This window comes from Plectropomus leopardus, chromosome 4, assembly GCF_008729295.1.
Source record: "Plectropomus leopardus isolate mb chromosome 4, YSFRI_Pleo_2.0, whole genome shotgun sequence".
Lineage (NCBI taxonomy): Eukaryota > Metazoa > Chordata > Actinopteri > Perciformes > Serranidae > Plectropomus > Plectropomus leopardus.
Window position 1 is genome coordinate 27,114,784 of NC_056466.1, and position 27,889 is coordinate 27,142,672.

The following is a 27,889-nucleotide window of genomic DNA, read 5'->3' on the forward strand; positions in this document are numbered from 1 at the left end:
TCCACTCCAGCGTTTCTTTATAAAATAAGTCATCTCATACTCTCACATGGTTTCGTATTGTCATAAACAAGATGAGTAAAATCCACATCACCATACATACACAACAAACCTCCTCCTTTACTCTGAAATGTAAAGTGTGACAGAAGTTCATACCACTGGCTCATATTTTCTGACATCTATCATGTTTCAAATGATATTCTTCATTTAGAAATGTATTATTACGGCGAGATCTAAGGCAGCGCTCACTGCAGCGAGCTCCACAGTGGAAAAGTGGCTAATGAGGTTTGTTTTGCTTGTGGCACCACCCAGATTTTCCAAAATCACAAAGATAGCAATCGGTTTTCGGCTGAAACGGAGATAATTTTGTCACTAGGATGGAAACCCTGCAATGACCACGGCGGATAAATCTGAAAACGAGTTTTTCAAACACACTAAAACAACTTTTAGAGCCGGTGTTTGTTGAGTTTACAGTCACATGTAATTGTCTTGGAGGGAAATTATTTACTACATGTTCACAAAACTCTGGCAGCATGTAGACGACTGGATGAACATGTCTCAAAGTCACCACGGACAGACTCCTTACTCTTAGTGTTCGTTAGTTTTTTTTCTTTCAATTGAAACAAAAATGAAACAACCTGCCCGACACGTATCTTTTCTGCTAATGGTTGTGATTCTGTGTCTGCTACACCTGTTTCTTCAATCAAACTATGTGTAATACCCAAATATCCAATTAAAGAGTATGTGTTGGGTATTGAATGATGCATTCAACTGTCATAAAATATGATTTGCAAATTGCTGTAACATTTGAGGCAGACATTAAAATCCAAGCAGCACACGTTTTTTAAAAAGTAGCTGATAGAAGTCCAAAGTAAATTAATAAAAGTGGTTCTTTACCCCATATTGAACTCATACTTTGCCCAGCAACAGTCTGCATCACCGAGGGTCATCATACGACTGCTGCGAAAGCAACTCATTCTTAATGTTTCCACTCTGACGAGAAAATCCTCTTTCTAAAAAACAAAGTCTTTCTACAGCACGTCGAATCACTCCTCCTCTTCCTGCTGCTGTACACAAACAACCACAAATTTAAAAAAAACAAATCTGTGGATCAAATACAAGTACAAATGTAAGGCATTGGTATGAGAGGCCATGAAACTACCCCCAAACAGTCACCAGCTCCTCCTCTCACAGCTGCACAGGTGACCGCGGGATGACAGGATGGGAGGCGGCATTTTAAAGGCTAAAAACATACACAAGTCACTGGTGTGTTTGAACAATGATTGGAGAGGGGGAGTCTGTGTTTGTCTAACATTTTACCCCACCAGCTAGATGTCCAGGCTTTTATTGACTCAGTCCTCCATCTTTAAAACACAAAACACAAACCGACTGCCTTCGGTCTCTCCGCGTTCATTCACAGTGTAATTGACGGCAGACAAACAGTCAGCAGACACTTAGTTGAAACCGTCGTGAAGACTTAAAAAAAAAAAAAATCAAACATTCCTCTACGTCAGCTCCACTAGCAGAGGTCAGAGACGTAGTCAAAGTCCCGGAAGCTGTCCTGGTCTTTGCGAGTGAGCACGCGAGGCTCACGTGGAGGCGTGAGTGTCGGAGCTTCAGTGGTGAACTCCTCGTCAAAATTGCTGACGTCTTCTTTGCCGACAATGGTGGGACGAAGGGAGGGGGCACCTTCCTCTGAAGCAAAGCCTCCCAGTCCACATTCTGGAGAGAGAGAGAAAAACACAAGAGACAATTTTACAGGTGAATTCAGAATCCGATGATTTTTTTGTTTTGCATACATTTCCTTCAAAGTGTCAAAAAGTTTCCACCGGCCAAAGATAGTCTGCTTTATTCAGGTTAGACAGCTCCGACGCACCGTCATAGTTTCTTTAACCTCATCATGCTCTTGTGGAAAAACACTCCAGTGGTCAGATTGCTCGCTCCCACCCATAATAATAATAAACGGTATACTTACCCTGAAAAATGGCTGCTTTTTCACCTCCTCTGCATCCTTTTCACCAGAGCCCAGTCTTCTCTCTGGATTCCTCCTCAACAGCTACTCATTAAAAAAAACACACAAGAATAAGAATTAATAAGTGTGTTGGTAAAAGAAAGGTGTTTTATGTGTATATGTAGCATTTGTAATTTTTTTTTAAAGCCCTGATAAAGACTTACAGTGGTTGAAACATGGTGTCTCTCTGAATAATTTAGCCTCTATAATAAAAGCTTTTAAATATTTCTTAATATATTTCTTATTTGATTATTGTTTGATTATTGAGTGCCTGGATTGCCTTCCTGATAGTCCGTTTTTTTTTTTTTTTTTTTTTGCTTTATTTATTTATTTATTTACCCCTGTTCCAAGAGCACCCAACACACTTTTTGGATCTACATCTGAATACAGAGCTAACAGTCATCTCTTTTTCCTCCCATTTGTCACGTATTGTTCATCGTGGGTGATAAATTCAGCAAGAGAAGGCGAAAGAGTGTCTGTGTGTATTCATACCCGTCTCATGATGCCGATGGCTTCAGTGGACAGGAAGCGTGGATAGCGGACTTCATCATTCACAATGCTGTCAAACACCTCCTCTTCATCATCACCTGGGAATGGAGACTACACACACACACACACACACACAAAAAAAAAAAAAAAAAAAGGAGAACACTCACTTAATGCGATGCAACACTTTTTACAGATTTGACTTTTCCAAAATCAGTGTGTCAACCACAGTCATGTTTTAAGTGACGGTGCACATCCACTTCTTTCTGTAAAAGGTGAGCAGGAATGTAAACAAGGCTTCTAAGACTGTGGAACTGCTACATGCAAAGGACAAATAAAAAACACATTTAAATTTCAAATAAATAAATAAATTAAAAAAATTTAAAATATATAAAATAAAATAAAATAAAATAAAAGTTTCTCCTGCAGCTAGTAACGACCAATGTTAAACTTCATCTCGACATATAGTCAACATAAAAGGACGGTATACAAGGCTTCTTATCTGCTCCGCCATCACAGGGGAGCATATTGATCATCTCCACATTTACTTCGACCTGACCTTATGGTCACATTTTCATATCTATTCATAAATACGAAATCAATATACTTTCGCTCTTGGCTAGTGTTGGATATGATTCTTGATGTTTGATCTGTTATTTGATCGTTTACAGTACAGAGTGATAGAGACAGTGGGATTACAGCAGCTAAGGTTTGCTGGTAAGATTCGGACAAGGAGCACTGAAGTTGCATCATACTATGAGTTTTAGACCCCTTAAAAATAACAAGTTTGTAATTTGTGTTCAGCTTTCTCTGCACAAACACTTTAAGAGCTTTGTGTATTTGTTCTCACCTCTCCCACCAACATTTCATAGATGAGGACCCCCAGTCCCCACCAGTCAACTGCTCTAGTGTAGGATGTATCTGTTAGGACCTCCGGGGCCAAAAACTCTGGAGTCCCACAAAATGTGCTGGTACGGTCCCCAAAGCCCATTCCTGCAGACGGAGGCAGACAGAAGAAACTGATTGTGGCTAAACGCTTTCAGGGGAATTGGTGAAGCAGGCAGTCAGGACTCGGACGCAACATGAAAAATAAAAATGAGCCCATCTGTTATTAACGTCGATACCCACCTTCTTTGCACAGTCCAAAGTCAGCGATCTTCACGTAGCCATCTGTGTCTAGCAGCAGGTTGTCAAGTTTGAGGTCTCTGGGAGAGAGGGAAGGTAAAAAAACGTATCAGAGAATCCGCACAGTGTTTCATCAAACACAGCTGAGAGCACACGAGGAGTTTAACAGAGATACAAACAGAGCAACAGTTCCCCGGCTACACTAGCTGCTCTGTGAGACTCCACTGTGACTGCACTTAACGCTAACTTCAGCATGCTGAGGGCTCTGAAGGATGTCGGCTTGGTGCGTGTCAGCTTTAACATGCTCACCATTATGTTTACCAAGACAGCTTCTCCATCGGGCTTAACGCACACACATCTCATGCACATATTTGCATGGATACATGTTTTTGTAGTCTGTTGCTTCTTCACTAGGCATAGATGACTTTTTTACACCCCAACTATCATGTGTGGAAACAGGATTGTGTGAGGCTGCACTCACCTGTACACAATCTTATGGTCATGAAGGAACTGAAGTCCAAGAACTACGCAGGCCGCATAAAACCTGAAGTCAAACCAGAGAAACATTATTACAAACCTGCAACAAAAAAAATGTAAAGCTCATACTGATGACTACTAGAATTATACTAAACACATATCTTCAGTGCCAAAGCTGCAGGCTTTTGGTTTACTTTTTGATTACTGAAAATAAATGACTTAACTAATAATTCAGAGGAAGGACTAGACAAACATTTTGCTTCTTCTGGCTCCTTTTTGATTATGAAATGTTAGTTAATGTTGCTTATTTAAAATCTGCTATATAGTTACACTATTGTATTTTTCATATGCATATTATTTTTTAATAAAATATTCGAAATAAAGTATATTCATTTCAATTCAATTTGCTGGATAAACTGGACACCATGGAAATTTTTATTTTAAAATGGTGTAAAAGCCAGGGTTTTTCCAACTTTTATTTACTTTGAGTGTTTTTTATAAGATTATATGTGAAATATTTTTTTATAATATTCTGTAGACAAGACAAAAATAAAATACGAGAAACACCTTTTAGTATGATATAGTTCATAACAACACCACTGTTTAAGCACAATTTCACAACACTCACATGCCCATAAAAGCACAAAGAGTTTTTGGTTTCTGTAATTGTTTCTCTCGTCCAAACGGGCCACAAAAACAACATAAATGCTATTTCAAAGTAAGAGATGGGATGTACTCTTTGGTTTCCCTAGACAGTATGTGCTTGCTAAGTTGCAGTGGTGGGATGAGGAACTTTTAATAAAAAAAACAAAAAACAAAAAAACAAAAAAACTTTATTTGAATAAAAAAATAAATAAATCATAATAAAAAAATAAAAGCAGCTTTATCTATTAAAGTCACACTTCTAACTTCTCATATTCACTTTGGATGAACGTTGAATGGTTTTCTTTTGTCCCACCATCACTTATACTAAATATACATTTTCACAACAGAAATTTTGACATGTCATAGCAGAAAACAAACATGCAGATTTAATAACATTTATCTTTAACAATGGCTGAATTCCACTCAGGGAAGGTCTTGGGTATTGTGTGTGCGGGCTTAAACAGCTTAAATCGCACACTTAATGGAATTGAGCCATGTTAATGTTAGTAGTTGCACCTGTGCTTTTCCTGCTGTGAAACAGGTTTGTTGCTATAAAAATAAAACTACCTCTTTACAGCCAGTACAGGTGGAACAAATACTGCGGCCAACAGTGCGTTCAGTATATATATGAGCATTTAAGTGTCGCTTTAAGACAGACATAAAATGAATGTGACTCCTTTATCTAGTGCCTCCAAATTGACCATAATTAGCAGGGCTCATTGGGGCTACAAATAGAAACTGAATTCATTGGAGGTAGAAGTAAAAGTTGTAGCTCTACATTGAGATTTCAAGTTATTAGAAAATTTGAAAAGCCCTGAAAACGTTTAAAAATCATTTACTTTCAAGGGGTTTACAGACTTGTGGGAAAATTCAAAGTGTGTTTACAGTCTCACTTATCATACAAACAAATAACTGTTGTTTTTTTTTGAAGTCTCTATTTAGGGTTTCTCTGTCTCCAACACACATATTCAGCAGTTACGTACACAGCTCGTGGCTCTGTGAAGACGTCTGTGTGGATGTGCATCATCAGGTCGCCTCCAGCGGTGTACTCCATCACAAAACACACGTGCTCTGGAGTCTGGAAACACGCAAACAGGTTGACCAGGAACGGATGGTGCGACAGGTTGACGATCTCAAAGATGCGCTTTTCGCACATCAGACTGCAGGAGGAAGGGAGGAAGAGGATGCAGAGGCAGGAAGGGAAAAACGAAGGATTGAGGGGAGGAGAGGACATTTTCACATAATTAGATAGTGTTTATTTTGGTCCATGAGACACCCACACTCATCCCACAGATGAACTGTAATCATGGTGATTTAAAGCACAGTGGCACAGATTAAACACACTGAAATGTATAATCAAAGAACCAGGAAAAAAAAAAAAAAAAAAAAAAGGCAACCAAACACATAAACACGCAGAGTGCTTAACCCACACAACACACACCTTTCCACCTCATCCCGAGCTACGATATCGCCTTTCTTCAGAGCTTTAATGGCGTACATCGTGCCCGTCTTCTTGTATTCTGACAACAACACCTGGAGACAAAAACATGCAGCGATAAGTCAGTTTGTTTCTCTCTTAAAAATTATTAAACAACAACAAAGTTGTCTGAAGGCCTCTAGATGTGCATGTTTTTTGGACGAGAAATGAAAACGATAAGATCTGAATTACAGGATTTAAACCTGTACACTTTTCCCACTGTTTGAAACTTTTCAGCAACTGCTTTTTGTATGAGCATGATCAGAATGTATTTAACAAGGAGTTCCTCTTTTGCATGTGATGGACATTTATTGAAGGCTGCCATTTAATGCAAGTGAGAACTTTATATGCTTATTACATACACAAACACAAGCACTCAGTGGCATAAAGAACACAAAAAAGCTTTTTACTAATTGTCTTGTATATTTGTTTTTCTGGCTGTTAACATAGACTGTATAAAGGCTGGCACAATATATTTCACTACACAATTATCATGGCCAAAAGTGTTGATAATGATAATATTATTGCTATATCTACTGAGGAAAAAACGTATCAATCAAATGAATCTTTGAAAATTTGTTAATTGCACAGTATGAGTCATTTTTTTGGCAAATTAATTATATTTAAAGTGTTGGGAGGTGGAGAGGAAACCTGTAAACTGACAAAATCATACAAAAAGACCAATTATACTCAGCATAAACGTCTTGGTGGCTGCCTGTAGAAAACGCTGTTATCCAGAGAAGCCAGTAAAACACTTATTATGAAATTCAAGAAATACCATTCTATTCTTTGTGTTATTACTGAACTGTTTGGGAGACGTTGTTTAAAAGCCATTCATCAAACCGTACCTTCCCAAAGTGTCCCCTGCCCAACACAGCGATCAGCCTGAAGTCCTGGAGAGACAGAGGACCTTTCCTCTGTTTACTGGAGAGATGGACACACAGTCAGCAGGAACATTTGTATTGGATAACAAATGCAGAAAAAAAAACAAAAAATAAAATCATATGAGCTGCTCAGAATAAATGACAGCAGAATTTGTCACGGCAGACATGGGAGCTGTGAGCGTGGGTAGAGTGATAGCTGTCATTCATTTTCATCATTTACACCTGTGCTTTCACGTCAAAAAGCCCCATTATAAAACATACACAGACAAGAATAGAATATACAGAAGAATATACATAAAGTATATACAAAACAGCAGACTAAAATGACAGTGTTGTTGTAATTATGTAAAAAATAATAAAATAAATGTCTTAAATAAAAGCATGAAGGTGTGGTGTTTGTGTGCATTTGTGTGTGTACCTGCCCACGGACGGGGTTCGGACAGGGCACTCAGGGGTGAGGTCTGGGGGGGAGAAGGGCTCGATGACGGGCAGTCGGTCCTGACAGGGGACATGCGAGGAAAGGGCCACAAAGGAGAAGACACAAAGAGAGATGTGCAGAGATGGAGAGATAATGGAGGACAACAGACATGAGTTCATGACAGCAGTTTGGACGTGACGCACAGACAGGATTTCATATTTATCTCTGCTATCAGTTTCAAACCTAATGCCCCGAAACCATGTGCAGCGTTGCTCAGTTTTTTGGAGACACTGAGAAACCTCAAAAACAATCACTATGGTTGCAGTGTCATCTTTGACATAAGTTAAACATAATCTCTCCACTGTCGGCCAGTCAAATCACATAAATCAACTTGTTTTCCTCTTTTTTCATATTAACAATAACCACTAAAAATAATCAAAGCATCCTTTTCAGTATGAGCTGTCTGGGTTCACTATGAGCCTCCAGAGCTGACAATAAAAAACAATTTAGATGAGAAGATAAAATAAAGCTGTTGCCCTGCTATTTAATATAATTTTGTGTGTGATATTTATCCATTTTGTGACAACAGAGTTATTTTGCATTCGTGTCACGTGGACTGTCGAGATTACGACTCACATCTATGACTTGTTCACATCATCAGACGACTGGAAAGAGAGCTGAATCACTACAAATCGGTTGTTTGAGGGTTAAAGATAACCTCCTGACATCATAAAACTACGTCTTTGAAATTTAGATTTAATGACATAGTATAAAAACTGACTGGATGACATGAGGCGTCCATATTGCTTTCGTTTTTAGGCACTTTTATCTTAGTAAGCACCAACTTATTAGATATATTTTCAAAACCACTACGATAACCGATAGAACGTGAACGCAGCATTAAGATGCAGCTGTTTTTGGAGCACATGTAAAGATTTCTTCAAACACATTTTTACAATTTTATTTACCTCAAAATGAAATGTTTTTTTTGTTCTGTCTTGTTTGTCAAGTTTAAAAATAAAGTAAAAACTTGACCTAAATTGTAATGATAATGGCTTGGATCATGAATCATCGCATTATTCATTACCAGTTTTCCATGTTTTGATTCATCTCATAACTTAGTTGAATGCAGCTGGTCTTTATTTGTGAATCACGGCTTGGGGATTTTTTTTCCCCAAGATAAAATAAGAGATTTCCACAGCTAACACACACGCACACACACACACACACACACACACACACACACCTCCCCCATTTCCCGCGCTTCCTCTCTCTCTGTCTGTCTCACCGGGGTGTGTACGTCCGTGTCTCTCTTGTAATCGCCTCTTATTGGAGAGTCGCTGTCCAGACTCAACTTCTCTATGGAGACCTCCCTGAAAGATTCACACAGACACAAACAAACACACCGACAGAGCGATGCAGACGCACAGATGAACAGAGACAAACACAGGAGGGCTGTTAGACGAGGGGCAGAGAAAGCATCAAATGCTTTTTACTTTGCCAGGAAACACAAGGAAAAAGGTTCAAGGAATGCTGCTGCTGCGTTTGATAGCAAAGTCTGACTGACGGCTATCAAACGTCACATGTCGATGCTGGGTGTTTTTCTCCAGTACAATGAAGTGGAGTGTGTGCTTCCGTGACACTAATGAACTGTGTGTTTGTGTGTGTGTCTCACCCGGAGTTGAGTGTGAGGCTGTGTGCGTTGGGACTGTAGGTTCCTGAGTTGTTGACGGTGGGGATGGCGTTTCGAAGCAGCCTCACCCACGTCCCGATATCCACGTTCATCTGACGAGCCCGAAGGAAAGCCTTGCCTGCAAACACACGTACGCACACACACATCTTAAGTAAGTGATGTCCGTCTCACCGTCTGACTGTTCTGTATCGCCTATGATTTAAAAAATCCTCAAACTCTTTCTTTTACGGTAACATCTGCCTTTAGGCGTTACACTAGCATGCACATCTTGGACTATTGTCTCTGTAAATAGAACAAATTCCTGTTCTTAATACTGTGAACTTTTGCACATTTACTGGTCAATATTTTTGTACATTTCTGCAAAAATCAGATATATTTTACCCATGTTTTTTCATGGTTTTTTTTGTATTTTTATCGAACATGTTAGAATATTCTGACTTTTGCACCCCTGCGTCATTACTTTCTCCTACTATGCTTATACTTATGCACAAAACACCAAGGGAAATTCCGTGTATGAGGAGAAATACTTGGCAATATTATTTAATAATTCAGATTTTTGCTCTTTCATGATGTGTTCATTGATTTCAAATATACGAAATCTTAAAGTAAAAAAAGTAGATTATGGCAATGTCAGTTACAGTTGAAGTAATCCTGATATTCACAGACATCCAAAGAGAATTCCTAATAGTCTGGTATACACTCTTGAAATTACGTGATAATAAAAAAAAAAACCTCCACTATCATCGGAAAGACAAATAGTTGTCCTTGTCTTCAGTTATTTAAGACCTTTTCAGGCTTTGGCTGACTCGTTTTTGCTGCAAAATTTCTCTCTGTAATTTTTTTTCCTGATGTTAATATTTCATTTTTACATCTTGTCAAAGTGAGGATGAATCTCTTTGTCCTCTTTGTTTCAGTCACTCTTACACTAATACGATCATCATCATCATGAAGGACTGAGATTTTCTCACCACTAGATGGTGCTGTGCTCTAAATGAAAACAGTGACCTGAGTAACAGAAGTCTTTTTCCTTCAGGTTATGTTCATTTTCTCATTAAGATAAAACTAGTTTCAGCACAGCTGCTGTTTGTTCATTTCAAAAGGTTGTCGATATAAACTCTGCTGAACCTGTAATCATTTTTAGGGGTTTTTTCTGTCTTTGCTCTCTGCTCTGATTCTTCCTCACCTTGCTGCTTAGAAAAGACCTTCTTCTGTCTCTGGAGGCGAGGAACTCTCTCAATGACCGGGTTAAAGAAGGTCACCTGGAAAAAACACATGCACACACGTGCGCGCGCACACACGCACACGCACGCACACACACACACACACACACACACACACACAAACACACACGAAACATGAAAACAGGAAAATTACACACACGCATTTTCCGATGTCACACTTAGACAATTGAACCTTTCAAGTATGATGTATCAAAGCGGTATTTTTCAGCACAGGTGCATGTGACAGCTTGTGCGTGTGTGCATGTGTGTGTGTGTGTGTGGGCAGGTTTACATGAGCACCTTTGAATATCTTTGTGTGTATTTATAGCACTTCCACAGGCAGGTGCCAAGTTAGCTTTGTGTCTGGCTGTCCTGTTTTTCTTTAGTTTTTGGGGGTTTGTGTGTCACTGTCCAGGTGTGTGCATGTGTGTGTACCTCGGCCAGCAGCAGGCCCTGAGGCTCCAGCTCCAGCTGAACTCTGTGTTTCTGGTTGTCCAGGAACTCCTCCAGCTTCAGGTACTTCAGAGCGCACAGCGAGCGGTAGTCCTTCCAGTAGACTGCAATCTCCATCTCCCTGGACTAAAACACACACACACGCAGGCACCCAGCGATGGTTAATATTTGATTTGATTTGATTTATTTTGCACATATTAAAAATGACAATGTTATACATTTTTAAAAAAGGAAACATGCAGGGGAAACCCAGAAAAGCCTCACGGGGCTTGACAAGTGGGAATCCTTACAAAACTATCAATCAGTACACACAACCTCTTAAGATTAAACAAAAACAATTATAAATATATACATATATACACTTTTTTGAATATAGGCTATAATGAAAATATAAATAAGAGGTGGGACAGGCAGATGAGGACAGAAATAATTATGTAAAGAAAAAGAAGAAGAGTAGAAAAGGTAAACATGAACAAAAACACACATCATGATGGACTATCGTTAAAATAGGAAGTTTTTCACTGATTTTTTTAAATTAAAGGAGAAGGTTTAAACAGGTGAGGAGGAAATTGATTCCATATCTTTGAACTTCTGTATGTGATACTAAATTGGGAAGAAGTGGTTCCTGATTGGGGGGGCAAAGCTGGAGTGGTTTTCGGGTGTAGTACTTATGAAATTGATTGTTAGCGATAAAGGGTTTATGAATAAAGGGGGGAATGTACTGACCCTTTCCAGCTCCACAGTGAAGGTCTGGTCCCAGGCCTGCTCTCCCACAGTCTTCCACGGTGTCTGACCCACCACGGTATTATCCAGCTTCAGCACGGCACTCACCTCAGCTGCACACACACAAAAAGATCAGCGCATTTTATTCCCTCCGTAGGTCGAATTCCTACACAGAACCTGGCACTTTAGCCCTGACCACTATAAAAATAAAAGCTACTGTATGCTCACAGTACAAATATACAATCGAAGTATTGATAAATGATTGTGATTAATTTCCTTGGAGACACTGCAGAAAGTGCAAGACCAAAGAACGGCCGGCTGTGAAAAGTCTGCTCAGAGTATTGAGACACTTCAGCTAAACGTGCTGACGCTGCTGTGCCGTAATGTGTGAGCACCGACCCACAGAATCTAACCTCAGCAACCTAAAGGGACGCACGGTAAATTAATGCACTTAAGATAGATTTGCTACATGTGCTAATGTGCAATGTCTTACCACTTACTGTGCAATAATATATATTTCTACAGTAAAAATACCACACACCGTGTGTGTTTCAGTTATCCTGTGCAACTATCAATCATGGACATACATTATCTGCAAATGTAAAAGGTTTATATAGTGAATACAGATTTCGTATTTCTTTATTTTTATATGATCGAATTTGTATTTTGTAATAATTTATGCCTTTTTGCACTCAAATCTCTTTTTGGTTTGCTTTTTCTCCGTTTCTGACTCTTGAGCTTGCTGTAACATGTAAATTTCTCTGGTGTGGGATTATTAAAGACTTATCTTATCGGTTCAAATCATTAATCAAAACTCACCTTTCGAGAGCTACTTTTCATGTGTGATTAATGTTGGGTGTTACATGTTTTACTGTGCTTTCTATGATCACTGTAAGGTGAGCTCTGTAATTAAAATGTGTTATTATTCTTATTACTCACAAACACAGTCACACACTCATACGTCCACTTACAGGAGAGCTCGTCTGTCTTGCTGGGCGTCTTCCCGCTGACTGAGCCGCTCCGTCCGTACAGTCCCTTGCTGCCTCTCATGAAGGACCTGGTGTCTCCGGGGCTGTAGCAGGGCAGCATGACGGCTGTCCCTTTACTGCGACCTGGGACCACCTCCAACAGGCCCACGCAGCCCAGCAGCTGCACCTGTAAGGTACCTGAAGACAGAGGGGAACAACTCAGGTATGACCAATTAGAGGCCAAAAGCATCATAAAAACAAAAATTGTAAATTCAAGGCTACAAATCTCTAGATATGCTGTTTTCAATTTACAAAGCCTGAAACAAGGTGAGGAACTCTTTTTTTCCCCCAGTCTGTCACACTACTAAATTAGAGTATGGCTTTGAAGCAGCCTCAGTGTACCGGGGTTGAAAACTGAATGCAAAAGGACTGATTCATTTGTTGCACTGCATCCACTTTTTTTGACGTCTGATGTGATTTGTGGTGACTGTTGCATGATTTTGTTGTTGGCTAGATGACGAAGATTTTTTTTTGTGATAATAAAGTGAAATCAAATCAAAGATAACAAGCACTTGCAAAAGCCAAATACCCTCTTCCAAAAAATAGTCAGGACCCGTTCAACATACGAACAACTGGCCTTAAAATCAATGAAAAGCCATTACAAACCCATCACATATGATCATATGGGATAATAAAACACACTTAATTCTAATCCTTACTGTCTATATACTTAATTGTAATCATATGAATCCTATCCACTCACACTTAAATTATAACATCTTCCAAATTCCTTGGTCTTGCATCTTATTTTTGTCACATAATTGTAAAGCCCTCAGTTTAGGTTTTAAAGGTGTGTTGATGCACACGTTGACTCTATATCTACTTGTGTATCTAGTTGTGTGTGAAACAATGTATAAAACTAATCAAATGGGTAGGTTTTTCAACACAGGATAACCACATTGCCACAAAAAGACCCAAAATGCTGTTTTTGCATTTCTTTGAGGTAAGAATGACGTGTGGTTATGACAGCAGTGTTTTATCACTACAATTTTCTAGCAGCAAGTGCAAGTCTTTAGTACAAAAGTCAGTCAGACTAGCAGTGTATATAAACACAGTACGACATGATTTGAAGGCAAAACTGAAGCGATTCTTTTGTATTTTGTTGTAGAAAAGTTGAAGTGGTTATTTAAATGGTCTTTTCATTTCACACGGCAGGAGAGAAAATGTCATTATACTACTTTAATCAATAAGCTGGCACCACAAAGACACTAACTTCTCTGTGGTTTCCATAGTGACAGTGCGTTAGTATGTCAAATGCTTCATTGTAAAAGCTTGTGCTTATCTAATCTGGGGTATACAGTGCTATACAAGTTGCAATTGTCAGTGTTTATCTGTGATGATTTCTTTTAGAGTGAGCTTTCTTGACTTTGACCTGCAAAGCTTTGTTCTGTATTTACGTACCAGTGAGAGGAGAGGGCTTGTTGAGGGTGCTGTACTGGTTGTGGAGGTAGGGGGCGCCATGGCGAGAGCTGAAGACAGGGGAGGAGGCCAGGACAAGCTCCTCTTTGATGATGCTGGCCTTGGGATGGTCCTCCGGCAGCTCTGCAAGACGCTGGTCCAGAGAGTCCCTCAGCAGGTCTAACCGCTGAGACGCCTCGCTCAGACGAGACTGCGCCTACAGAGCATCGACACAGAGCACCTTTAACACGCATGCATTATTAGCTCTGCATTTGAATTTAAAGCACACACAATCCATTCCTCCTGTCATAAGTTTGTTACATTTCACTGGGGCTGCACAGTATGCAAAAGAAGATGATTATGTGATTTTTGCTGCGGTCTGTGCCAAAAAATAAAGCAGCAACAACAATGCTTAATTTATGATGGCATGTTGTATAACATTTTCCTTTATTAATTAATTAATTTATTATTTGCGCAGCCCATATTGAGCAAATGACTAACAATAAGAGTAATAATTAAATAAAAAAATAAAAAAAGAGTACTGCTTTGAAAGTTACTTTATGGGCTCATCAACGCATGATGAAGGAACCAGCAACCAACACCAGCACAGATATATAGCATATGTTATTTTGAGTTGTGAGGTCATGTGTAATTTTGGAGCAGCTGTCATGAAGATGTTTCTTAAACATTTGTTTTTTTTCATAAAGAGCAAACAGTAATTAAAGCTGCTGTGAGATGAGACTCAGACTTGAGACTAAATTACTTTGTAGTATCTTTTATCATTTTTTTCTGTCTATGTTGGACCCATAAAGCTTCAAGTTTATCAGACGCCTTATAAAATGATGATTGCTGTAAAAACTGTTAAGAAAAAATAAATAAATAAATGATGGTGTACAGGCTGGAGACAACATCAGAAAAAAAGTTAGAATGTTTTTGTCTCCAGGTTGAGATCCAATGAAAGAAGTCTTAAGTTTCGCACTAAGAAAATGTGAGATATGAAAAGGCTTTGCGGGTTTTGCAGGGTACGTGTGTGCATTTGTGTGTGTGTGTGTGAGAGCAGTCTAACCTCAGAGAGGGCTTTCTTGTCTTGGACCTTGCTGGCCCCTAGGAGCCTGAGCACATTTTTGGCCCCCTCAGCGACAGCATGCTCTACCCTGTAGTGATGCCTCAGCTCTTCGATACGCAGCTCCATCCCGCAGAGGTCCTGGTTACCTGCAGTGTTGGGATGGACGCATTACATTACTGTGCACCAGAAAAGAGGATTTTACACAGTGCAGCTGAGGCTGTGATAACATAGGATGCTGCTTTAATCCCACATGCAACTTTTACTCAACTATACGCTATAGTTCAAACTTGGCAGGTGCACATTAAGACTGTAGACTTTAGTTTTGACAATAATATGTTATAGGGAACTCCCCTGGGCTAACTAAGTCAGGTTAATGCCTTAATGCATGTCATGCATTACACAAGAGTCAGACAAAGAAAACATTAGCAGCGCCCGGAGGGAGGTGAGCAGCCTCTGAGTGTTTCCCAGTAAACAACATTAACTTTAGTCCCAACTTCCAAATAGCTTTTGGATTCGCATTTTTAAAAGCAGACACAGCAATCAGAGCCCTTCTCATTCATGCTATCTTTAAAAGAATACCTCACCCCACAAATGACCATTTGTATATCAATAACACATGCCGTGTCACATTGAATTCATTAACAAAACTTTGTTCTTTGTTTTTTTTTGCATCCATCCGGTGATCAAAGAATGCAAAAACAGAGAAAAATCATGAATTGATGAATTGAAGTCCCAGGGGTCCACGTTTAACGACAGCAAACCCACACCAAAACATTAGTTTACAAACTCTTACACAAGTCGTGCAGTATAATCTAAGCCTCAATTATCCCAGGAAATGAACAGAAAGTGACATTTAATCTATGATCTCTTAACAGCCAGACGCTTTTTACAGAAACAGTAATTTTACCTCATTGAACACAAGGGTTGCTGTTCTACCAGGGTACAAGGTAGATTTATTTGTTTCGTTTAAAAAATTAAATTACAATTTGTCCTTGATCCTGCTACATCTTTGGAGTTGAAGGAGGAGTTGATTAAAATCAGCAGCTACTATGAAAATTCAGCGCTTGTTTGGGCATATTGCTGCTAATTAAGTGAGATTAGGTGTTAAAAACCACCTAATTCAAGATCAAGAAAAGAGTTCATGAGAAAAACCTGCCATCATAACAAACTCTTTAATAAATCAAGACCTGCTTGCAAGCTTCAGCAGGAGAGGCATTAAATATGAAAGGTCAAGTGAAAAACTTTAAATCACATCATATACTAACAACAAAAAGTGCTAAAAGACAAAAGTCATATTTCCAGTCACTCTGTACTGCAGACTAAAAGCCACTCCAAAATGCAGCAGTGAAAACACTAACAATCATTTATTTCACCCCTTAAATGGAAAGGTCTGGCAATGTAAGTGAGATTAAAGAGAAAATTAGGCTCTGTGCTATCAGTCAAAAGGAAAAAACATACTCAAGCTCCCTCACTCAGAAAAACAGTCATGGGTCAGCCTCAGAGTAACACCCGTGGAGCACAATTACAGCTAAGTGGTTAGCTTAATGGCACAAGCAGCCTCTCACAGGGAGCAACAAACACAATGGAGTGCACAGACACGCAGAGAGCAGAGGAGGCAGGAGATAAGGAAAAAGGACAACAGGATAAATAGCATTTGGAAAAAAAGTGCATTTGTCCTTCAAATGCCAAGCTAGTGAAGAGGAAGGACACAAAGGAGTGATTAAAAATATTTTTTATGACTTATGGGCTGTTCAAAGTGCTGCATGAGACAGGAGGAAAAAGAAAGGAAAAGGGGGAGGCAGGGGTGGAGATGGATGTGGATGCTTTTATCTCCTAATAAGGTGTTCTGCCTGAAGCCCAGACCCTGCTAGATGACCTCTCCAGCGGGTGTGGTGCCTGGAGACTGTCTGTCTGTGTACACTATACACACAACCCTGGTGTGTGTGTGAGGTTTTAAGGAGAGAGAATAACCTGGAAAGATCCAAAGACTATGTGGGCACCAGCTCAAAAGCAGATAATCCAAGTGCTAAAGTTATAAGAGTCATATGTATAACTGTATATACAAGCAATAAAATACTTACAGAGAAAGTGTAGAAAGGCTTACTCTACATGCATTGTACATAATTGAAGATCGGATTTGGGGGAACTAAACTTTTATTAGAGTACACCACAGCCTTAGTACTGCACTCCTATAATACTGTCGGACTCACGATGGACTGCTTGAATTTAGGGTCAAAATCAATGCAGCAGAACCAGAGATGCATTCTTCTGTCTTTCTAAAAACTTGCTATCTACTTCACCCACGATGCAACGTGGCCACGGTTCGGTAAGGAATGTAGATATGTTACGCCGCTAACAGCTAATGTAGCCTGAAGTTGCCAGCCTGAAGCAGAGATGAGTAGCAGCTCAAACTGAAATCGTCATATACAGTAAACCCCGGTGAAATTTCAGGGAGGTGTGAAGTATTACATACCACCAAAGACTAATGCGTAAAATTGGTGGCGTTCTCCTTAAAGTACCAAAATGTTTACTTACATGGCGGTCGCCCCTGGTTTGGAGAAGCAGGCAGGACAGGATCGAGTACCGAACTTTGTACTTAAAAAGAGTCCTATCCAAATTAACTCAGTACAACAAAGTACCTATTTACAAGTGTCAGTACCTGGAGTGCATCTGGCTCAGAACGCTGGGTTGAGACAAGAGGCGGAAGTGCTGCAAAAGCGCCACAAATCAGGGAAATCAGGAATCGGGAAATCAGAGACATGGTTAACCCCGAACATCCCAGATCAAGCTGTTGCACTAGATAGATGGACCTTGTTGGGAGCCATAAGGACACAAGACTGTTGCAAATTCAAAGTGTGCACTGAAGGAATTGAATGATGCCATCAGCAGCAAAATGCCCAAAGAACCGCATGGATTTTCCTTGGAAGCTGCGGATTTTAACCAACTCATCCTACACGTCCTAAGATGTAACAGGATCAAGGACAGATGAGATTTCATTTTTTAAACTTTGTTAAACTTAAATTTTGTTTAAACTTTGTATTTTTAAAAAATCGACCTTCTACCTTCAAAGCCTGCAAGCCGGCTGCAGAGCTCAGAGGCTGGCAGAGCCATTACACTCAACTTCAGACAGAAAGCAAAAGGGCCCTGAAGCCAGGAAGCCAACCACCGAGCACTGCAGCCACTTGCCAACAAACTATATGTATTGTTGCAGCACAGATCTGCTGTGACAGCTTTGGTATGTGATCTATTTTCTTTTCTACATACTCATATCACTGCTATACACGCAAACAAACACACACAAACAGATGGACACATTCAGAGGATTAGCTCGATGTGTGATCAGAAAAGAGCATAGAAGTAGAACTGTGCTCTATTCTGCTGCAGCTTGTTCAAAAATCACATTTTTCCTATGACAGAGGAAAAAAAGTACAGAAAAAGGTACCGCATTCCAGGTACCAGAACCAGTTAAATGTGACTGGTACCCGACCCTATGCACGACACAGTACTGACACAGAAGCTCAGTGACTTATGGAGTCTGGATGAGGAAAACATATTTTAGCCACCTTAAAAAAGGGACCCCCTACAAAAAATAATATCAGTTATGTGTGCGCTATATTAAGCACATTTTTACCGCTTTAAGACTACATTTTCTTGACGGTAGAACTTCTGTAAGCATACGAACAAGCGCAGCCGTGCCTTGCACTCTATAATAAGCTGTTTGAGTCCAATTTTCAGCAGTTTATGGTGGAACAACAAGAAAAAAAGAGTGACCGTGAGAACAATGACAAAATGCTGTTCACTGTAGAGACAAAAAAATAAAATACCTTTACGAACAAGAATATACAGAGGAACTTTTGCGGAGAGAGACTGAATCGACAGAAGGAGAGAGAGGAAGTTCTACAGCTGGGAAAATGTAGTGCCAAAGTAAAGGGCTGTCTGATGGCGAGGTACAGCAGTGAGAACATTCTTAATATAGCGTACTCTTAAACTGATATTGATTTTATGGGTAGGCCTTTAAGTGGCTGAAATAGGTTTTGCTGCTGCCTCCGTCCTCAGCAGTACATTCTGGAGCTTCTGTGGTGGCTCTCCAACATCTACTGTATGTAATACACTGACTATAGATAAGTATCTCACACATCTCCACTTCAAAAAAATCATAACTACCTTGTAACATCTATAATACTGTCACGTTACAGCAGTAGAAGGGACACCGAACCATAAAACCCAGGATTTTTCACATAAAGGACACAAGGGGATAAAGTATGACCATTACCTTCTTTACCTTAAAAACCCATTTTTTTCATAACCATTGCCTGGCATGAGCAAAAACAAATATATAGCCCCAAAGGGAGTACAATATCTTTAAAATCTTTTGAGTCCTCCCCCTCTCCCATCACTCTCTCCCTGCTCCCCTGCTGCATTTTACTAAACCACCCACTTCTTGTGGCCATAATCAATCGGCCCTGTTTACCAGGAAAGGACCCATAATGGTTCACAGCACTCACTGCCCTACACAAACTCTCCCACCTGCCCTGCGGTGGCATTGACCACTCTGCCCGACATATAATGTGTCAGAAAGAACAGGAAGAGAACAGGACATCACATGTTTGACTGAAACTTAATGTGTACAAACACGCTGCCGTACATTTATTATATGTGATCACCTGTCTAGACAATGTTTGTGCTCTGCCTCAGTGCACACCAGGATATTGCTGTTCTGCCAGTGTGAGTGAGCATATGTGTGTGTGTGTGTGTGTGTGTGTGTGTGTGTGTGTGTGTGTGTGTGTGCGCAGAACTTTTTATTTGCCAGTCCTTTTGTTGGATGTTTTTTTCTTTTTGAGTGCATCTCTGTGTGAATTTGATTGATTGTGGTAATGCACCAGGTGGGCCATTTCACAGGCTTTGTGTAACTCACTCACACATTTGTTCACCACACGCGCGCACGCACGCGCGCGCGCACACACACACACACACACACACACACACACACACACACACACACGCAAACACACACGCAAACACACACACAGTCCACTGTGTTTCAGTCCTAACCATCCTCTTCATCTTTTTCCCCACAACACAAGCTGCTCTTTATTGATCTGTTTATGTGTGTCTGCTGTCTGGAGCTGCTGCTCAGGACGGACTGTATGACATGCAGAGAAAATGAGAACATGAAGAAAGACAGATAAAAAGCATCCCGTCAGTGGCAGCTGACCACCGTCATAAAGGACAGTGTTGTACTGAGAGTATAACACACAGTGAAATTAACAGTTTAGCTCACCTTCCTCTGACACATGAACAAACAATGTTCAGGCTATTTCGGCTGTTCAGGAATATTAGCGCATTCTTGTGGTGTTGGAGTAATTAAAAAAATGACACGTGAACTTGCCGACATTAATGTTATCAATGCAGAAACATGGTGGAAGAAAACATTTGTCTGGTTTATAAGAAGAAACTTTTGATTAATGCATGTATTATGTATCAATTTTACGCTCATGTAATTTATACTATGGTTTTAGGTAGGAACCTTTAGTCACTGTCTGCATAGAGTGCCCTTGATTAGTTAGAAAAGTTATTTATTAGCGTTAACCCTGATAACAAGTCAGGTAAAGCAATATTTTACCAGTTTTAGGGAATATACTGGTGCAGCAAAAAGACTAGGACACATTCATTTAGTATTATTAACCTTCAAACTGTTTCTGGTTTAAACGCTTTTCGCAATTAAAAAAAAACACCTCTTTGGATCTTTGAATCATCCAGGTTGTTTCCACATTACGACTTAAAAGCTCATTAGCACACCGAAAAGGAAAAACAACTTTCCAACTGGGAAATAGGACTATCAGGGGAGCACATTAATGCAGCATAATTACAGCTTGTATGTCAAAATTATACTATTTTTGTATTACTTCATGTGGTTTCATGTCAGTATTTTAACACTGTTCTGTGTTAAAGGACTACATAGAAGACTTGTATCCAAAAGTGCTGGCCTTTCAGGGCGTTTGTCCACATAGTGTATGTCTTCAGCAGAAAAGTGATGGCACGAGGTCTGGGAGTGATTCCTCCCAGCACTTCATAAAAAAGCACTAACAGAGGATCAACTGCACCGTTAACAACAAACTTAGAACCCGTACAGTGATAAAAGCACAACTCTCACTAACAACGATCAGTGTACATCGCCCTATCTGCTCCCACAAATGGACTTTTCTGTCTTTGTTGTGATATTTTTTGGCTGGCATATCGTACAGGAGCTAAAGGTGCTGCGGTGACTTCACCAGCACCGAGAGGCGCTCAGAGTGGCTGCAGAAAAAGCCGGAGTGATCTGAAAACAATACCCTGGGCGCAGAGCCTTTTCTCTCGGTAGCAGCACACGCTCTCTGCTCACAGCAAACAACTGAAAAAAGATGCCGGTGCTCAGAAAAAATGCTATGTGGAAACTTACAGTGCAAACAAATACTGTAAACATTTACACACAAGGCGAGTAACCATTATTGACTAATAAAACAAAAACAATTCTACTGGAACTTGGGGAAGTTGGAAGGTGTTTGTCCAAAACCATGGCCATGAGTGTGTTTGGCGTCACTGGTGCTCCATTATTACCTACACAGTAAGTGTCAGCTATACTTTACATAAACTCATTTATCCAGCCAATCAAACTCACCCTGTGTGTCGTCATTGTGCTCTGTGGCCTGAACAGCCTTGCGGATTTGCATGCGGATGATGTCAATTTTGGTCTTACTGTCCTGCAGCATCTGCTGGGCCGTCTGCAGCATCTTCTTATCCTGAGTGGATTCGGGACAAAAGGCAAAGTACATGATGGGAAGGTGAAGAGTAGAATACGAGAAAACTCTGAGCAGCATAGAGGAGTCCTTTATCCCTTTTTCTTCATTTATTGTTATTATGGGCATTTAATTTTCAGTAAAACAGAAAGGGAAGTGGAGGTACAAGAGCAAGGTGGAATGTAAAGGTGACACAGAAGAGGGGGGAAGGGATTTTTTAAGTAATCAAATGATGAGATGTGTGCATTGGGGAGGGGGTTTTGTGTGTCACAGGTCCTACACATTTAGAGATTATCATCTGAGTCAGCAGATTGCAAGGTTGTGGACACGACCTGTGCATTGTCAGCCAGCTGGGGGAGGGGTTTACTGCGTACTATAACCTACAAAATGCTCTTTACATTGCCCTGTCTTCATTATGTGCATCTTTGTCTAATATACACCGTTCCCCTTGGTGAATGTGTGTGTACGGATTAAGTCAATGTCTTGTACCTTGGTGGATCCATTGGCGTAGATGGGGATCATGTTTTCAACTCCCTGTTTGACTTTGAGCTCGATGTTGAGCTGTCTCTCCAGGGCAGCGATGCGCTCCTTGTGGGCTGACGTACGACTCTCCGCCCCGGGAGACTGAGGACACTCATCTGCAGAGGGAAGGGAAAAAGGTTGGAAATGTTATAAAAAGGAACATGATGAGGGTTCACATGGTGCGCTCTAAAGTGAAAACACTCCTGTGGGAATTTCATGCACTTTCAAATATTGTGTGTCGTGATTTTTGGTATAGTCCGGCTGCCTTTACGAACACACATAAATCTGAATGGAACTGTATTCGCTACACTAAATATTCATAAGATAAAAATGTCAAGTGGATTTAATACCTCACAAATGAAGGTGTTTTATAGAATGAGGCCAAAATCCTGCCACAAAGCAGTCTTGCTGACTAATCTAACACGTCCTCTTTAATATCAGAAATAGTTTTCCACATACATACCTTTATTCTCCTCTCCTCCCTTCACCACGATGTGAGCATCCAGTTCTTGCAGCTGAGCGTGTAGGTTGTCCAGCTTACGGTTAGAGGAACGCAACTGGCTGTCCACCTGCAGGCAAGAGCAAATACAGGAAAAGATTATTTATGTTGTGAAACTGTGGACAGTGCGTGGACAAAAACAAAAACAACACACGCAAGAATGTCACAAGGAGCTCGAAAGAAGGCTTGTTGACTTTTTGTAGATGTCTGGTTACAGGCCTGCTCCTGTCTCAGCTAGACTATGGTGATACCATTTACAGATTTACACTGCTTTAGTCAGACTGGACCCATTTCATCATGCTGCTTTGAGATATTTTTCAATCTCAGGCTGCAGGACTCATCACCACACGTCGTACAGTCTGGTCGGATGGTCTTCACTTGGTTTGTACAGGATGCAGTACTAGTATATTTCAATAGAAGGCCATTCTAGTCGGTTTACCTACTAGGACTACTGTAAGTCTGTATTTCTCAGAATACCTACAATCTTTAGATCCAACAATTGGCTATGCTTACAGGGATAGTTCACCCCAAAATGAAAATTCAGTCATTATCTACTCACCCTCATGCCGAGGAAAAGTCAGGCCAAGTTATACAGTCAACAAAACACTGCCAGAGGTTCATCGGGAAAAGACGTTGCACTCATCTCCCGAACAACAACACTTGGTTTACTTTTGATGAGCAGTATGGAAACATTTTATGGTTTTATTATTTATTTATTTATTTATTTATTTTTTCACTTTTGAATCTGGGTCACCATTCGCTTCATTAGGGATATGGGGATTTTCCCTGTGAACCCCCAAAAGTGTATTGTGGGCTATAAAACTTCACCACAGTTTTCATCATCATGAGGGTGAGTGAATAATGAATTTATTTACATTTCTGTGTTAACTGTCCCTTTAAAAAGGTGCCACCTATGCGCACTGACACTAGAAAAAGAAGATTTTAACATCCGTCAGTCTTTTAATTACCCGCAGGCTAGACTCAGTCTAGACTTCCTCAATTCTCTAACCAACTTCGCACAAAAGTTAACGGAAGTTCACGAAGAAATTTTTTAAGCCACAATGTATAACAATCTTGCCATGTCTTGATACTTTTTTGTCTGTTTGTGTGGTACATTATCTTTTGATGCATGGACAGTAGTTTTTACTCTGTACCGTTCGTGATGTATTGTTTTATATTTTATTGTAAGTTTGTAATTGATGCGTACTCAACATATAACTTTAGCCATATCGCTACTGAAAGAGATTTTATCTCAGTTGGGTTTATCTGGCTAAATAAAGGTTACATAGAAATTCTGTCATAATCTTGTTTAATGAATTTGATGCAGACATTCTGCAAGCTGAAGAGAGCTCAGCATTCCTGTCAAGCTAAGCAAAACAAATTGAACCCTTGTAGCCTGTTGAGTAGAAAGGGAAAACTGTTAAAGGTGTCCACTCAGTCTAATCAGACAGGTGTATTGGCTCCTGGGTGATCAATTTTTCCTTAGCTTTGAAAAACCCTCTTCAAGTGGAAACAGACAACTTTTTAACCCCATCTTCTAACATTTTCCCAGTGGTATTATTTTAGCACTGCTGTTGCAAACACAACTCCATCGTTTTCTGTTTTCCTCACAGCCTGGCACACACTTTCCACAGTTGCTTTGGTTATTGCACCTCCCACCATTTCCATTATTTTGGATAGTAACTGCAAGAACTTAAACAGCACTCTCTGGTGACTGGGAGTAGCTACTGATAGTTACCAGGGAAAACAAAAGTGCTACCCTCTTCCTGTTTTGATCCTGCAAGAGTTGATGCACTTCCTTTGTGCCGTAAATCGAGCCTTCTTTTTCCCAGGAGATCGGACTCAGATGCAGACAGAACTTCAAAGTGAAGGCGAGGTTTTAGCGAAAAAATAAAAACACAGATGGTGTCATTGCTCTATAGCCATTACACTGTGCAATCCACAATTATAACATAGCTTTGTGTTGGCATATCCTGAAAGTGACTTCAGCTTTGTATCTATACTAAAATGCTGGTATAACGATCTGGGTATTCTTTCTGACAACATGACAGTGACTTGTATATATTTTATAGAGGTGCAGCTGTGTCCTGAACTGTGACCTAATTTTTTTCCAGTTTGATCACTGTCCGAAACTGAGGGAAAAATGTGGATAGCAAAGTGAATGACTTCAGTCTTTGTGTCACTCAAATTTCATTCCACCAAAAATCGAAATGCATCTTTGTATACACATTGTCTTTAGGTTGAAAATCAAATTTAAAAAATGAAAACCTTCAACAGAATACAGGGCGTAGAATTTGGTATGGATGCCACAGTTGTGACCCTTTGTTTTGTTTGCTTGTTGTCCTACTCCTGGACCCATCAGAGGTTGGTTGTGCACACTATCAAACAGACCAATTCCTTGACGCAGTTCTTCCAGTTGCTTTAGAGCAAAGCTTGTAACTCTCCAACTGCAACAGACAGAGCCGGTGCAGCTGTGCTGGGCAGCTCAGGGAAGTAAATGTATGAGCCAGTGTGGCATTCCTGCCCTGCCTCACACTGTGGAAATGTGTGCTCAGTGAGCCTTCTGCTGAGTAAATAAAGATCATAACACTGGTCACATGAAGCGTTTGAAAAGTGCCAGATCCTTCAGAGAGTCTCAACTTTCTGTAAGGACAAACAGGATAACAATGTAACATACCAGCATGTCCACCCCGTTCCTGTGAACTGGTATGATTCACCAGAGGTCCAGTCATTAAACTGGTTTCCCACGGTTGCACTAAAGTAAAATTCAATGACTTCACAACTTAAAAATCAGAGAACTTCCATGAACATATCATTTTACTCCTGCCTTGTTAGTGATGTTTTGGTAAGACACACTCTCATATTGAGTGTCTTGTAAAGTGTCCTTTTACAGATCCTTGATATCCTCTTTGCCCTTTCAAATAATCCACCGTCAGTTGGAAACCTGTTTAAAGACTCTTCCACAAACAATTAGACATTTATTTGGTATGATGAGCAAAAACAAATCTGGAGACTATTGGATTCTAACAAGTCCTGGTGGCTGAAGGCTTAAGACCCTTTTACACTGCCTGTTCAAGGCTGGAATATGTGTATTAAAGCTATAATTGTGGTACGGGGGGACATTATGGTCTTACCTTTACGCCAAAAGTAGAGGTAGTTTGACAAAGCGTTATGCATGCAACCCTCTACGAGAGATATAAAAAGCAGCTAGTAGCAATTAGCAGCTAACTTAAAGAGAAACAACAGCCATAAATGAGCAAAAATTGGGAAAACAATGAGTTCTGGGAGCTCCGTACCCTCTGACTAGAGAACGAGACTAACCACCATATAACGGTCAAGGCAAATGATTGTTATTGCCATGTTATGCCACTGTTATTGTGTTACTTGTAACACCTGATTCACCTCTTCTGCTTCTGCGATGCCAGCATGCTGTCTAAAATCACACACTGAAGCAGCATGATGCAGAGAAGGGACTTTGTTGCAGCCCTTCAGCAATCTCTGTGTAAAAAGGACTTTTAGGTTGATCAGAGGGCGGCTGTGGCTGACCTGCTGTGCGTTCCTCTTGTCAGTCGTCGCCCTGCGTAGGTTCTCAGCTCCCTCCTTGATTTTCAGCTCCTTTCGAATCTCTCTGCGGATTCTTTCTCGCTGCTCATCCAAAAGCTGCTGCACGCTGGAGTCGGAGAAGTCCGAGTTCTGGTCCAGGCCAAGCTGCTCCAGAACAGACAGCCCACCCGGGTCACTCTGGAGAGGAAAAAAGGATAAAGAAGTTGTGGTGAATAAAATCTTTGCCAGGACAATAAGCGGTATACGAGGAGGTGTTGAGAGTGAGGGAGACAGAAGAGGAAGAGATGGTGAGCAGGATAAGGCCGTAATGGGAGGAAAGAGATAGAGAGGGAGAGATGATAGGGATGTTGGAAAAAAGGCAAATTGGTTAAAAATAAAAATACTACAAAAGGAAGCAGGAGGAGCAGTGAGGAATGACAAAAATCTAGTTCAGACAGTGTTTACAATATTTTAAAACAAAGAAGAAGAAACGCTTTAGGGTTACTTAAGTTCAGGGATACCATTAGAAATGCCATTTTCAAGACAGTCTGTCTGCCAAATGGGCTAAAACTCGAGGCTATACTCAAACTTAAAAGTGAATTACAAAACCATCCCATGACATGAGCCATCCATTGTCCTTTTTCAGCCTTTTCTCATAAACCGATCCCTCTCCACTGGGTGACAAATGCCACCAGCATTTAAACTTTAATTGCAAACACACTTAAGTTCCAGTAAATAATTGGGCTCCAGAAGTTTCTACTCACTTCCTGTCAAAAATCACCTCTAGCTGAGACTCATCCAGCCAGACACACAATCAGGAACCGAGCAGGAGAGACAGAGCGACAATTACTAGAAATCCCCGCAACTATTACAGGAACACACGAATCAAACAAACAAGCCAGCAACACTTCACCTCTGAGCTGTCCTCATCCTCCTCGTCACCATGCCAACACATAGTTCACTCCGCTACGATGACCCCAAAAGAAAAATTACAGATGGACAGAAGTCTGTGGTACACTCCTGAGCTCTGCAAATGCCACATCGAAATGAGGTGGAAGGAGAAAAACGCTAAAAAGACATAAAGAGAGGGAGAGTTAAGTGAGGGAGGGGGGAACGCCTCCCAAAGAGGATATCCGTCCCAACACCAAGCTGCTCAGGCCTTTCCTGTTTCCTCTCTGCGATTTTGCTGCTGTCAGTGGAGCGCGAGACGCAGAGAAAAGAGGGACAAAAACTTTATACATCAAGCGCACATCCTCAACTCTCAGAGGTTTTGTAAATTAGTCCTGGATCTGTGGCAGCACGACGTTCCTCAGCTGTTTTCAGACACACCGATTAATCCGATCTGGCTTCAAGTGAAACTTTTTTTTTTCTCCCACTTGGATCGGTGATATGATCTGGAGGGCGGAAACAAGGGAAGGATGCGTTTTCTAAGTACTGGATCAAAGCCA

At 40.4% G+C, this 27,889-nt stretch overlaps 1 protein-coding gene across 1 annotated transcript; it reads right to left on the reverse strand.

Annotated features, from left to right (window-relative positions):
• pkn1a (protein kinase N1a) lies at positions 1-27,467 on the reverse strand. Its single transcript, XM_042484774.1, is given in 24 exon segments — positions 1-1,665; positions 1,668-1,719; positions 1,973-2,053; positions 2,501-2,608; positions 3,345-3,487; positions 3,623-3,699; positions 4,101-4,163; positions 5,725-5,901; positions 6,183-6,274; positions 7,067-7,142; positions 7,521-7,600; positions 8,809-8,893; positions 9,196-9,331; positions 10,397-10,472; positions 10,869-11,012; positions 11,613-11,722; positions 12,581-12,775; positions 14,039-14,252; positions 15,102-15,247; positions 21,760-21,880; positions 22,367-22,515; positions 22,863-22,968; positions 26,445-26,639; positions 27,355-27,467. Coding segments are annotated over 24 exon segments (2,817 nt in total). The 5' UTR covers positions 27,397-27,467; the 3' UTR covers positions 1-1,516.
• Between the last annotated feature and the right edge of the window lie 422 nt (positions 27,468-27,889).